This window comes from Perca flavescens, chromosome 1 (genome assembly GCF_004354835.1).
Source record: "Perca flavescens isolate YP-PL-M2 chromosome 1, PFLA_1.0, whole genome shotgun sequence".
In the NCBI taxonomy this organism is placed as follows: Eukaryota; Metazoa; Chordata; class Actinopteri; order Perciformes; family Percidae; genus Perca; species Perca flavescens.
The window spans coordinates 43,993,000-44,008,162 of record NC_041331.1 but is presented as its reverse complement, the minus strand read 5'-3'; the positions used below and the strand labels follow the sequence as shown (position 1 = coordinate 44,008,162).

At 41.1% G+C, this 15,163-nt stretch overlaps 1 protein-coding gene across 1 annotated transcript in view; it reads right to left on the bottom strand.

Annotated features, from left to right (window-relative positions):
- Positions 1–15,163, bottom strand: part of LOC114557852 (multidrug resistance-associated protein 9) — a 56,620-nt gene that overhangs the window by 13,535 nt on the left and 27,922 nt on the right. Inside the window, exons 16-21 of the mRNA XM_028581574.1 lie at positions 10,317–10,367; positions 8,531–8,602; positions 8,206–8,309; positions 7,119–7,301; positions 4,756–4,982; positions 996–1,133 (exon numbers count right to left, since the gene is read on the bottom strand). Of these exons, the coding sequence (XP_028437375.1) occupies positions 996–1,133; positions 4,756–4,982; positions 7,119–7,301; positions 8,206–8,309; positions 8,531–8,602; positions 10,317–10,367 (775 nt within the window). The remainder of the gene's footprint in view (positions 1–995; positions 1,134–4,755; positions 4,983–7,118; positions 7,302–8,205; positions 8,310–8,530; positions 8,603–10,316; positions 10,368–15,163) is intronic.

Below are 15,163 nucleotides of genomic sequence, written 5' to 3'. Positions count from 1 at the left end.
TAGGGGGTGCTACAGAGAATTATTTAGACATAATAAATCTTGGATAATTGAACTGAATGTGAGGATCTCCACATTTCCACTACAATGACAAAAGAATATGAAAATGAGCAAAGGAGTCGCCATAACAAAGGTTTACAGGTGTAGACCTTTTCTATTACTATTACTATTACTATTTGTGTGTATCCCGTCCCAGAAATGCTTGTTACTAATCCTAGCTTCTGGGGAGTTTACTCCCCGGAGTCCTTATGTTTTTTCCCCCAGCGTATTTCCTTGGAGAATGTTGGCACCAAGATCCTGGTTCCAGCTGTCGCCGTGGTCCTGCTGCACTCCCTGCTGAGCTCAGCGGTGCCCTGCAATGTCATGCTGCTTCCTGCTGAACCCTGCTGCTTCCTGCTGAATCCTGCAGCTTCCTGCTGAACAGCAGGAATTCTTGAGGGAATTACTGTAATTGTTGGAATTGTTGGGGCTTTGTAAATTATAGAGTGTGGTCTAGACCTACTCTATCTGTAAAGTGTCTCGAGATAACCTATGTTATGATTTGATACTATAAATAAAATTGAATTGAATTGAAATTGAATAGATGAAAGTCTTGTTGAACAATCAACTTCCTGTTTTTTTATTGGGATTTCTGAATATATAAAAATAGCAAATTTGTGAATTAAGTAAAACAGAGAGTAAGGGAACCAAACCAACAATTGGACAGACAGAAAAGGACTCAGTTGTTTTTTTGTTCACATTGTTAATTTACTTGAAAGAAGACTCAGTACTATTTCTGATGGGGTCTCAGGGCTAAAATACAAAAAGGGCAAAGGGCATTACCTAGTTGAAGTGTGTTGTGGTCACAACCATTTGTTACAGAGGGGTCTGAAAACCATTTGGAGTAAAAAATGCTGACTAATATGTTTGCGTTCTTTCCGAGGGCTGAAACGGAAGTGAACACTGAATTCAGTGAGTAAAAAAGAGCTGAGTTTCTCTGAGCTGTCTTTGAGTCTCACCGCTCTGTGTAGTTGTGCGTCTTGTCGTAGGCGTGAATGGTGCCAAGGCCTTTAACGATGGAGGTGCACAGAGAGATGCAGGGAGAGCGACTGATGTCCTCCATCTTCTTCAACGTACACACGTTTCTCAGAAACAGGCTGCAGGGAACAGTCGGTCTTTATTAGGGCTGTTTGAACAAATTCCAAAACTCAAATATAATTAGAATATTAAAAAAAATCAATACTATTCAAATGCTGACATTACTATTTGAATAATGCTTTTTTATATACACCACCGGTCAAAAGTTTGGGGTTACTTAGAAATGTCCATTCCACTCCATTATAGAAAGAATACCAGCTGAGATCAGTTGCATTGTTTTTTAACCAGGGCAGCAGTGTTCAGATTACATTATGTGCTTATATAATTGCTAAAGGGTTCTCCAATGTTTTCTCAGATAGCCTTTTGAAATGATATCAGATTAGTAAACAGAATGAGCCTTTGGATCATTGGATGAATGGTTGCTGATAATGGGCAATGTAGATATTAAAGATCAATCGAGAACCCTTTTGGTATTATGCACATAATGTAATCTGAAAACTGCTGCCCTGATTTAAAAAAAAACATGTAACTGATCTCAGCTGGTATTCTGTCTATAATGGAGTGGAATGGAAATTTCTAAGTGACCCCAAACTTGTGACTCGGTAGTGTATATTTTTTTTAAATGGAGATCACCACTCTTGACAATTTGAGAAGTGATGTGTGGAAGGTGTTTGGATTTCAATCCTTAAATGGAAAAATTACAGATAAAGGAGTGGCAATCTGCAGAATATGCAAAATCTGAATGAAATATCACTCCTCAACGAGCAACCTGAGGGCACACCTGAAAACGTTCCACCCTGACAAGCTAGATGATCTGTCTGAGGAACGGCCGCTAAAACAGGCAAGAACTACTTCTTTTCTGCCTCTCTCCTCATCACGGGGCTTACCAGCTGTCCGCCAAAAGGCTATAACAGACAAACTGACAAGCTTTATCTGTAAAGATATGAGACCGATCAAAATCACGCAGGGGTCTGGATTTAAAGATTTTATTCACAAGCTTGAGCCAAGGTACACGGTTCCTAGACGCGCAATAATCACTTACAGAGTTGTGAAACTCTATGACGCAACATCAGACAACATCAGACAAATGATCAGTGGAAAAAAGATTGCCCTGATGGCTGGACATCACTTGCCAAAGAGGCATATGTGACAGTCACCGCACATTTTATAGATAATGGCTGGGAATTAAAAGATGTAATTCTCAAAACGGCTGAAGCACAGAAAAGCCACACCGCCGAGAATGTTGCTGAGTGCATCCCGAACATACTCAGAGAGTACGTTAGTCGTGAATCAGTGCTTTCCATCACCACTGACAACGCGGCTAATTATATCAATGCTGTCAAGAGGCACCTGCAGGCCATCGATGTCCCGTGCATGGCACGCACCATTAACCTGGCTGTGAGGAAAGGACTGGCAGTGCGAGCTATAGAAACTCCAATTAGCAGACTGAAGGCCACAGCACTGCATTTTAACAAATCCACTACCGACAGCTACCTTTTGGAATACAAGCAGAAGCTGCTTTGTCTTAAACCTACGAAGCTAATGAACGACTGCGCTACCCGATGGAACAGCACTTATGACATGGTGTGTCGGGCAGCCGAGCAGCAAGCTCCGGTAGCAGCGGTCATCATGGAGAAGAAACATGGTCATCTCGAGTTGACTACCAGCGAGTGGACCCTTATGGAGCAGGTGAGTGACATAAATTATGTACATATATGTATGCATTACATGTAATAACCAGGTGATATTGAGCAATTAATAGGCTAGTTTTTTCATTAATAATACAGTAGAGGGCATAGCAGCCTATGCATAGCTGCGTTACGTTAAGCTGCTAGCCATAAAGTTATTCTAATTATGTTTGTGTATATTTTCGTAGGTGAGAGCAGTGCTTAAGCCTTTCAAAGTAGCCACTAAGGCATTATCCACTGACCAATTTCCAACAGCATCAGCTGTTCTCTATGTACTTTTGTCACATCTTCAGCCGTCCACCGGTAGGAAGTACATGAGAAAATAAAAGGGGAGATGAGTGTTTGCGGAGCAAGCAGCCATGGCTACGGGGAGAAAAGCTCTCTCAGTGCTACGGGGGACCTTTTTAGTGATGTTTACCACCAAGGAGCAGACGCATCAGGTGGTCCCTTAGATATAGGAGCCCTACTAGAGCAAGAAATGTGAGACCCCACTACCCACCGATAGCAACTCATTATCATGGTGGAAGACGTCACAGTCAAAAGTACCCCCACCTTGCCGAGCTGGCACAGCACTATTGAGCATCACGGGCACCTCAGTTAGAGCAGAAAGGGTTTTCTCCATGGCTGGGATTATAGTAAGTAAAAAACGCTCTGCACTAGATTCAGAAAATGTTGATCGTCTTGTGATTTTGGCCAACAACCTTAGGGCTTAAATCCTGCCAATGTTGCTTGAAATGTTGAATGTGAATGTTACACACTTTGATTAAGGCATCTTCATTTTATTTTAATTGTTTTTCTTCAGTTTGTGAAGATCAGTTGTGTTAAATAGAAGCTGTGCAGTTATTGATGCCGTCTCAGCAGCCATTGCTTTTTTATATCAAAAATGTCCATTAAAGTTGACAAATTAAAGTCATTCATTTTGTTTCACTGTTATATTGTTAATAAGAAAGCAATCACCTGTTTCCAAATGTTTGTATTGTAATGTTAGAAGTCCCTCTAGTGGACAGAACGTGTAACAACAACCATATGCTGATAGTGGCATTGGCGATTCATAAGCCTGTGTAATGTCGTAAATATTAAAATAGGATGAATTTGAGCATTTCATATTTGAATATTACTTGAATATTAAATAAAATAAATAATGGAATTTGAATAGTATTATAGAGGAAGATTGACAGCCCTAGTCTTTACTGTCACTCATCAGAGAAGAACTGATCCAACAACTACCATCCTTGATTATTAATTTCCAATGATTTTATTGTGCAGAATGTAGGGATAGATCAATGAATTTGTTTGTTTAAATGCTGCATCCTGATCCTTACAGACGTTTAGGGGATAGCACAAGGGTTTGTGTTTGGTCCTCTACTGTTTATGCTCTACATTATCAATAGTATCATTAAAACATACATCAGTAAACATAGACAAATAATATCTGTATTTATGCAGCTAACACAGTCTTATCTGCATGTGCTTTCTCTTCATGTTTGTCATCAGTCTTCATCTAAATCAGATTACCTGAGTATATAAAGATTATATATACAGTTGTTCTGATACCAATACCGGATGTGATATGATTGTTGTCGTTGTTCTATGGCCTGGCTTGGGTTAAAGTCTTTGCAAAACATGTAAAAAAACAGACAGAGAATAAATGCCACTGAACTATGTTTCATTACTTATTTTGACAACCTGTCATAGCCATCACTATTCACTGTTTTATCCCAAACATAACCCATCCAGTGTCTTGGGGACCTATTGACTGTTTAACCCAAACATAACTGTAATATTTAAGCACAAGCTCACTTTAACCGTGAAATAATCATATCCCTACTGAAATGAGCTATTGCTTTTATAAAACATCATCAACGTCATCAAGTCATTGGCAATATAAAAGTCACGCACGCAAGTTCAGGCAACAAAATCTGTTTTAAGAAGGAAAAAAAATGGTTTTGGATCTTTATTCATGTTTTAGCTCTGCTGTGGAGTGCTTACTCACCTGACAAGGATAATTAAGACCATGACCAGGATGCACGCCGGCAGCAGCATGTACGAGAAGGTGACAGCAGAGATGATCAAACTGAAGATGGCCATCAGAGAGAACATGAGCTGGATGTTGAGATAAAAAGGCACTGCAGAGTCCACCTCGTTCTGACACGTGGAGAAACAATTGAGGATGCGGCCAGTTGGAGTCGTGTCAAAGAAACTCATCTGTTTCGCTAAGATCTGAGGGAAATACCGACCAATCAGCTGAGTTCACTCATCAATCACAGCTATCATATCAAAAACATTAAGAAAACTGTTTAACTGTTTTCAAAAGGTTGGCTTTAGGGCCTTTGCATGTTCCTTGAATGCCCCTTTGTGGGCAAATAAAATTGAGTTTCAGTAAGTTTTGTTTCTTCACCACTATGTAGAGTTGAGTACCAATTAAGGCCTTTATTCTGCTCTTGCTTTGTGCAGGTTAGCGCAGCAGATAGCTAACATCAGATCCTTGAAATAGTAGAATTTAGAATGTAGGCTTTTAGTTAGGATCTTTCCAATTTTGTAAAACTGTGGAAACATAAAATTATGGCATTAGACACTGCCCATATACATAACCATGAACATGCAACTGTAGTCTAGCATATATAGTAGCCATTCCATAAGAAAAATAAGAAGTCATAATCATTAGAGATGCAGGACTAGTTAGCATTTAAGCTTAATTTAGGGACGTGATGAACAGTGGCAATAATAGGCGCAATAAAGATCATGGAACTATGACTAGAAATAGTAGATGTAGTAGCTCATGGCATAGCAGGGCACTGCAGGGCATAGCAGGGTGTAGCAGGGCTACACACCTTCCCCCGCTGGTCTAGGCGAACGCTGCAACTCCTCACTTCCTAACTATAAGCTTTATCAAAGAGGAGTTTTAAGATTACTCTTAAATGTTGTGACGGTGTCTGCCCCCCGAACCCAGACTGGGGGCTGGTTCCATAGGAGAGGAGCCTGATAGCTGAAGGCTCTGGCTCCCAGTCTACTTTTAGAGACTCTAGGAACCACAAGTAACTCTGCATTCTAGGAGAGCAGTGCTCTAGTGGGACAATAAGGTACTATGACCTCTTCTAGATATGATGGTGCTTGACCATTCAGAGCTTTGTAGGTCAGGAGAAGGATTTTAAATTCAATCCTGGATTCAACAGGAAGCCAGTGCAGAGAAGCTAATACAGGAGAAATATGATCTCTTTTCTTAGTTCTTGCCAGAACACGTGCTGCAGCATTCTGGATCAGCTGGAGAGTCTTAAGGGACTTATTTGAGCATCATGATAGTAAGGAATTACAATAGTCCAGCCTGGAAGTAACAAATGCATGGACTAGTTTTTCAGCATCGTTTTGAGATAGGATGTTCCTAATTTTGGCAATGTTCAAAGGTGAAAAAAGGCTGTTCTTGAGGTTTGTTTTAAGTGGGCGTTAAAGGATATATCCTGATGAAAAATAACTCCTAGATTTCTGACAGTAGTGCTGGAGGCCAGGGCAATGCCATCCAAAGTAGCTATGTCTTTAGATAATGAGGTTCGGAGGTGTTTAGGGCCCAGCACAATAACGTTGGTTTTGTCTGAGTTTAATCAGAAAATTTTATATCTTTAATGCACGCTTGAAGTTTAGCTAACTGACTAGTTTCGTCTGGCTTAATTGATAAGTATAATTGGGGTTCATCCACATAACAGTGAAAGTTAATTGAGTGTTTCCTAATAATATTGCCTAGAGGAAGCATATATAAGGTGAATAGAATTGGTCCAAGCACTGAGCCTTGTGGAATGCCATGGCTAACTTTAGCGTACTTGGAGGATTTATCATTAACATTAACAAATTGAGATTGATCAGAGAAATGGCACCTAAACAAGCTTAGTGCTATTCCTTTAATGCCAACTAAGGGTTCAAGTGCCATGTACACTCCCCGGTTTAGAGCTAGCCTTACGCTTCCTTCGGACAGTCACCCACTCGCCTGGCTGCTCGGGGCCTGCCGGGGGACTGCTAACAGTACAGTATGTTGGCTCGCACCAGATATGGAGTGCTGGCTAGCTACGGAAGCATACGATTTTGATTCCATGGTGCGGAGCCGTGTCTCAAACTCACTAAGCCTAGCCTCCAGAGCAGCGAATAAACTACATTTATTACATATACCTTTATCACTAAAGGAGGAAGAGGAATAGCTAAACATCTGACACACCGAGCAAGGAAGAGCAGGAGAGGGAGAGGAATTAGCCATTGCTAATGGCTAAGCTAAAGTAGCTAACAGCGTTTTAACAATTGTGAGTTGAGCGAGGCAGTCGCTGTAAGAGAAGATGACAGATGACATATATCAGAGATTTGTTTTGTTCTTACGTTGCTGAGCAGCTTGTTGTGCAGCGTGGTGGCAGCGTTAAGCGTGACTCTGACGAAGCAGAAACATTTGATGAAGCAGATGATCAGCAGACTGCCCAACATCGCAGCACATACCAGGTGGTAGAAGTGCAGGTCGGGGTTCAGAGAGACGTTGTCTCGCTCTGAAGATGTCACGTTGGCAGTCTAGGAAACAACACAACTACCTGAGTCCAGCTGTTAAACATATGGCAAACTTCTGCTGCTGAGAGCCACAACATTTCCAACTGCAGATGAATCTGTCACTGAACAATATCTTCACTCATAACCCCAAATATCTTCACACTCATAACCCCAACAACTTTACAAATAAGCCTCAAAAAAGTAAAAAAGTGTAACAAAAAACGCCAAAGCGTCAAAAGAAGTGTCTAAATATCAAAAGCCTAAAAAAGTATCAAATAAGTGTCCAAAGTACGTCTAAAGTTTTGGCAGCAAAGATAACATCTTTTATGGCCGTTAGCATGTAGCTATTATAGATAGCAGTGGACACTAATAGAGTATAGCAGCACTGAATTGGGGAGGATTTAATGCCACTGGCAGCCAAGATGACATGTTTTACTGCCGTTAGCATGTAGCTACATGCCACAATGTTAACACCGACGTAGTGTAGTAAAACCAACATTGCAGTCCTGCCTACTCGGAGCAGTTGACCAATCATAGAAGGCCAGCATAGAGTTCTAACTACAGTCTACACAGCAGCAGTTCATGTAGACCAAACTAACTGCAGTCTACACAGCAGCAGTTCATGTAGACCAGACTAACTGCAGTCTACACAGCAGCAGTTCATGTAGACCAGACTCTTACTAGTCTACACAGCAGCAGTTCATGTAGACCAAACTAACTACAGTCTACACAGCAGCAGTTCATGTAGACCAGACTCTAACTCCAGTCTACACAGCAGCAGTTCATGTAGACCAGACTCTAACTATAGTCTACACAGCAGCAGTTCATGTAGACCAGACTCTAACTATAGTCTACACAGCAGCAGTTCATGTAGACCAGACTCTAACTATAGTCTACACAGCAGCAGTTCATGCAAAGTGTGTCTCACCCCGGCTCCCTGCTGCAGCCAGTAGCTGAGGGCCCAGTAGCCTAACATCCCGTTAGCTGTTAGCAACATGAAGCTGAGGAGAGTAAAGAAGCTCACACAGAGTCCTGCAGGAGACAGAGGGGACAGGTTAACATATAAATCAGGGTTCAATACATAATAAGACCCAAGCCGAATTAATGTAAAATCAATGTGAGCGTCTAAATGAAGTTCCCACATCTAATGGTTGTAGTCAGACTTCTTTAGCAAGTTCTCTTTGAGCTTTTTGAGTTAGTGTGTGTGTGTGTGTGTGTGTGTGTGTGTGTGTGTGTGTGTGTGTGTGTGTTACCTCCGGCTGCATGACAGTACTGCTGAAAGGTTCTCCAGGTGATCAAACTCGCTTCACTCTTCTGATCAGCAGCTTCACACAGAGAAGAGAACATTTCAGAATACTCAACATTTCTTTTAATTTTGCTGTTGTGTTTTGTGAAATGTCAGGTTTTGTCCTTCAGGGCCACCATAGACCAAAGCAGAGACTGCAGAAACAGGGAAGCTTCCCAAAGATAAATACTCTCTTTAACAAGTTTTAATCAACCATGGTAACACGCTGCAGGACTAACATGGGAGCGAGTCTTGGGTTCATGAAGGGAAGATCTTGTTCAGCTGAAAGTTCGGGTTCAGAAAAAGGGGAGAGAAGGGGAGAGAGTTGGAGGGAAAAGGACAAGGGGAAAGAAAAGCCTGAGGAGAGGCACTCCCAGTGTTACCCCCCGTAATAAGCTAAGTTGCCAGCGTTTTCTCTTTCAACCTTTTTTTTAGCCTATAAGCTAGAGTCCGGATCGGGCTGAATTTTTTGGAAATTTGTGTCCGAGCCCGGCCCGACACAGTTAAAATCTATTTTTTTTTCCTCATACTAATGACACATGTAGGCTACGTTTGTTTGTGTGGAAAGCTCGCTTTTATTAAGCAGCTGTAGGAAGGCATTCGGAAATGTCAACAGATCCGCGCATCAGTGCACACGGGGCAACAAGCACACGTTAATAAGCTGTTGCCTTATCGCGCTGATGTGACCGAGCCCGACCCGACCCCGACCATAATTTCTAAATATCTGGCCGAACCCGGCCCGGCCGTCGGGTACCGTCGGGACCCGTCGGGACCCGTCGGGACACGTCGGGACACGTCGGGACACGTCGGGACACGTCGGCCTCGGGTCGGGTATCCATGCCTTACTATAAGCTACACTGGTTCTCCGGTTTTTAAAGCCTAAACATCTTCCGCCGCAGGCTAAAACCACATCTCTTCTGACTGCACCTTGGATAATAAAAAACTAATAGTTCCACTTCATATGTCTCTTTGTAGTTTGGCTTATTTAAAGCTAATGGACTTGTAATTACTTCTTGCTGTCTGGAGTTTGTACCTTCAAGGTTGAAAGCACTTAATTGGAAGTTGGTTTGGATAAAAGCATGTAATAATAATATTCAATCATCATGTCCTCATCATGTAAATAGCTAGCATGCTGTGCAGCAGAGCAGCGAGGGCTACAATTATAACCAAACTCAAAAAAAAACTCTAAAATTACCAAAAGAATTCTGCTTTTTTACAGTTTTCAGCGGTGAGCCAGAATAAAAAATCTGCAGTATTTGGCGGACTGTTTTTAGGCTCGAAGTGGAGACGTGTTAACATTCTGAGTTTCATTTTAATTATTTTAAAATATTTGGAAAACTCTGCATCCACAGATTCCATATGACCCTGGTTACAGTTGTTCAGACAGACAGACAGTTCTTCCACTTCTGGGATTGTTCTCGTGCCACCAGATGTCCGTCCCCTTCCTCTTTCTTTGTGTTGGGGTTCTAACCTCCGGTGGATTTGTGAGGACTACGGTTAACTGCTCCTCAGATCTCTGCAGGGTAAATCCACACAGCTAGCTAGACTATCTGTCCAATCTGAGTTTTCTGTTGCACGACTAAAACTATTTTTGAAAATACATGTTTTTCTCCCATCCACGAATGCTGTGTGGACAGACCTTCCTTCGCAGTGCTGTGGAGGAGGGTCTGGCTAGCGAGACTAATCAGCTATCAATGTTTATTAATGTAAAGTGTTATCAAACAGCAGGATTTTTGCAGTTTTGACAGACTTACGTTTGCAGGCGGATGAAAGTGCATCGGTGTCCTCATCCGACATGTCGAAGGCTGTGAGGAAACAGACAGAGGGGCAGTTTGATTTACTGCAAAGCTTCAACACAACTCTTTTATTCAGCTTTAACTGACCCAACAACAGCTGAACAGATGTGTTTCTGTGTTTGATGGACACAGCACAGATTAACACAACAAGCATGAAGAGAGAATAACAGAGATTATTTTCATTACCAATTCACCTCTAGATTACTTTCTCAACTCATTAAAAGTTACAACCTCAAAATCTCAACATCTGATGTCTGACCAACAGTCCAAAACAAGATGGATTCGAAAGTAGCATGTAGAGATACAACAATAGAGAGTAGTATGTAGAGAGACAACAGTAGAGAGTAGTATGTAGAGAGACAGAAGTAGAGATTAGTATGTAGAGAGACAACAGTAGAGAGTAGTATGTAGAGAGACAACAGTAGAGAGTAGTATGTAGAGAGACAGAAGTAGAGATTAGTATGTAGAGAGACAACAGTAGAGAGTAGTATGTAGAGAGACAACAGTAGAGAGTAGTATGTAGAGAGACAACAGTAGAGAGTAGTATGTAGAGAGACAACAGTAGAGAGTAGTATGTAGAGAGACAGAAGTAGAGATTAGTATGTAGAGAGACAGCAGTAGAGAGTAGTATGTGGAGAGACAACAGTAGAGTAGTATGTAGAGAGACAGAAGTAGAGATTAGTATGTAGAGAGACAGCAGTAGAGAGTAGTATGTAGAGAGACAACAGTAGAGAGTAGTATGTAGAGAGACAACAGTAGAGAGTAGTATGTAGAGAGACAGAAGTAGAGATTAGTATGTAGAGAGACAACAGTAGAGAGACAACAGTAGAGAGTAGTATGTAGAGAGACAACAGTAGAGAGTAGTATGTAGAGAGACAGCAGTAGAGAGTAGTATGTAGAGAGACAGCAGTAGAGAGTAGTATGTAGAGAGACAGCAGTAGAGAGTAGTATGTGGAGACAACACAGGGCTTTCCCCCAGGAGACCAGGGTTCATGTCCCGTTCTTGTCCCGCGTATCACTGAAATGTACATTTTGTAACCTCACCAACCATATTTTACTAAACCTGTCACTTTCTTGTGCTGCATGTCAGTTAAACATATGTCCTGATCCTGAGCATCAAAAAGTGAAACCAAGTGCGTCTAAATATGACGCTAAAGGAGACTTTTTGCATCAATAACAAAAGTCAAAGGAATCTGACCAAGCGTCACTTTTGATGCAATGGGAGTGAGAATGTGTTGTATGAATCTTCTGCTAATGAGGCTATGACACCTGCTGAGCTTGAGCTTCATTTTGAAACTAAACGGAGCATGATGAGGAAACGTGTAGGATCTTTAGAGAGAAAAACGTGATGAACTTCAGAAAAGCATTATGAAGAAAGTAGTAATATCCACGATGTTCAACTTCAATTCTGCAGGATTTCATTATGTATTTCATTCATTTTACATGATTATCTTCTTCATGCGTTATGAAGGAAGCCTCGCTGTTTTTTCAGCGGAAAATACAAAGGCAGTTAGTTAGTTCACATGGTTTTTTATTGAAAAACGTATCCTTGGTCTGAAAACGTTTTAGAAACACTGCTGTAGACCACTTGGAATAACTCATTCTCATAAATGGGTTCATATGATATCCTATGGAATTAGGCGACAGTTTCCTGGGTGAAAGTCTTGTGTTTTGTGTCTTGTGGACGAGAGGATCGCCTCCCTACGCCTGCGTGTTGTGGGGGGGAAAACTCTGACTGTTGTTTGTGCATATGCACCAAACAAGAGTTTGGAGTGTTCGGCCTTCTTGGAGACCTTGAAAGGAGTCCTGTATGGGGCTCCAGTGGGGGACTCCATTATTCTGCTGGGGGACTTCGATGTGCACGTGGGCAATGATGGAGACACATGAGGTGTGATTGGGAGGAAAGGCCTCCCTGATCTAAACCCTAGGGATGCTCATAAGTGTACTTGGTACCAGAGCACCCTAGGCCAAAGGTCAATGATCGATTTTATAATCGTTTCATCTGATCTGAGGTCGTATGTTTTGAACACTCGGGTGAAGAGAGGGGCGGAGCTGTCAACACATCACCATCTGGTGGTGAGTTTGGTCAGGGGGTGCATTATCCAAGGTGCAGTCCGACAGACTTTCAACTCACACCTCCGGCGGAGCTTCTCGTGCAAACGACTGCAACGATAGAACAAAATAGGAAAATTAGATGTGGACTATTAAATATTAGATCTCTGGTCTTTTAAAGCATTATTGGTAAATAAGTTGATATCAGATAATAACATTGATTTATTTTGTCTTACTGAAACCTGGCTGGGCCATGAAGAATATGTTAGTCTAAATGAAGCCACTCCTCCCAGTCATATTAATACTCAAATTCCTAGAGGCTCAGGCCGAGGAGGGGGGAGTTGCAGCCATCTTTGATGCAAGCCTGTTAATTACTCCTAAACCTAAATTAAATTATAACTCCTTTGAAAGTCTTGTTCTTAATCTTCAACATCCAAAATGGAAAATATTACAGCCAATTATATTCGTTGTTATTTACAGGGCTCCAGGTCTGTATTCTGAATTTTTATCTGACTTCTCAGCGTTTTTATCATGTTTAGTCCTTAAATCAGACCAAGTACTTATTGTAGCTGATTTTAATATCCATGTGGACGTTGACAATGATAGCCTTAGTACTGCTTTCAACTCATTACTGGATTCAATCAGCTTCAGTCAGAGTGTGCACAAGGCGACGCACTGTTTTAACCACACCCTCGACCTTGTGCTGGCATATGGTATTGAAATTGAGGATTTAATAATATTTCCGCAGAATTCGGTATTATCAGATCATTCTTTAATTACTTTCGAATTCTTACTACCTGACTATATTAAATTAGATAAAAGCTTCTACACCAGATGCCTATCTGACAGTGCTATAGCTAAATTTAAAGAAGATATTCCAACAGCATTCGACTCTATGTCATGCCTTAACATAACAGAGGACCTCTATGTTAACCTCAGTCCCTCTCAAATTGATACATTTGTAGACGGTGCTACGACTTGCCTACGGACGACGTAAGACTCCGTTGCTCCCCTGAAAAAGAAGATGATGAAGCAAAGGAAATTAGCACCTTGGTATAACTCCCAAACTCGCAAATTGAAACAAATCTTGCGAAACCTCAAATGTAAGTGGCGTTCCACAAAAGTGGAAGAATCCCGTTTGGATTGGCAAGAAAGTCTGAAAACCTATAGGAAGGCCCTAAGAAAGGCCAGATCAGACTATTACTCATCACTAATAGAAGAAAACAAGAACAACCCAAGGTTTCTTTTCAGCACTGTAGCCAGGCTGACAGATAGCCACAGCTCTACTGAGCCATCTATTCCTCTAGCTCTGAGTAGTGATGACTTCATGAGCTTCTTTAATGATAAAATTACAACAATTAGAGATAAAATTCATCACCTTTTGCCCTCAACTTCTAACGGTTCACCTTTAAACGCAGAGTCGCTAGAAATAATGACTAGACCTGACATAAACTTAGACTGCTTTTATCCTATAGACCTTCAACAATTAATGTTAAAGATATCCTCAGCTAAGCCATCTACCTGTCTCTTAGACCCCATCCCAACGAGATTACTCAAAGAAGCGTTACCCGTGGTAAACACTTCATTACTAGATATGATCAATATGTCCTTATTAACAGGTTATGTACCGCAGTCATTTAAAGTAGCTGTGATAAAACCTCTTCTGAAAAAGATCCTATCTTTATCCAAGATCCTTGAGAAGGTGGTTGCTAATCAGTTATGTGATTTTTTACGTAGCAATAGTTTATTTGATGACTTTCAATCAGGGTTTAGAAAGCATCATAGCACAGAGACGGCACTGGTGAAAATTACTAACGACCTTTTAACTGCTGCAGACAAAGGACTTGTCTCCATACTTGTTTTACTAGATCTTAGTGCTGCATTTGACACTATTGACCATTCAATCCTGTTACAGAGATTGGAACACTTGGTTGGCATTAAAGGAGTTGCTCTAAGTTGGATAAGTCTTACTTCTCTGATTGATCTCAATTTGTTAATGTTAATGATAAATCCTCCAAGTACACTAAAGTTAGCCATGGCGTTCCTCAAGGCTCAGTGCTTGGACCAATTCTATTCTCCTTATATATGCTTCCTCTAGGTAATATTATTAGGAAACACTCAATTAACTTTCACTGTTATGCGGATGACACCCAATTATACTTGTCAATCAAACCAGACGAAACCAGTCAGCTAGCTAAATTTCAAGCGTGCATTAAAGATATAAAATCCTGGATGACCTATAATTTTCTGATGTTAAACCCTAACAAAACTGAAGTTATTGTACTGGGACCTAAACACCTCAGAACTTCATTATCTAAAGACATAGCTACTCTGGATGGTATTGCCCTGGCCTCCAGCACTACTGTCAGAAATCTAGGGGTTAATTTTTGATCAGGATATATCCTTTAATGCCAATCTAAAACAAACCTCAAGAACAGCCTTTTTTCATCTTCGTAACATTGCCAAAATTAGGAATATCCTGTCTCAAAACGACGCTGAAAAACTAGTCCATGCATTTCTTACGTCCAGGCTGGACTATTGTATTCCCTACTGTCAGCTTGCTCAAATAAGTCCCTTAAGACTCTCCAGCTGATCCAGAATGCTGCAGCGCGTGTTCTCACAAGAACTAAGAAAAGAGATCATATTTCTCCTGTATTAGCTTCTCTGCACTGGCTTCCTGTTGAATCCAGGATTGAGTTTAAAATCCTTCTCTTGACCTACAAAGCTCTAAATGGTCTAGCACCATCATATCT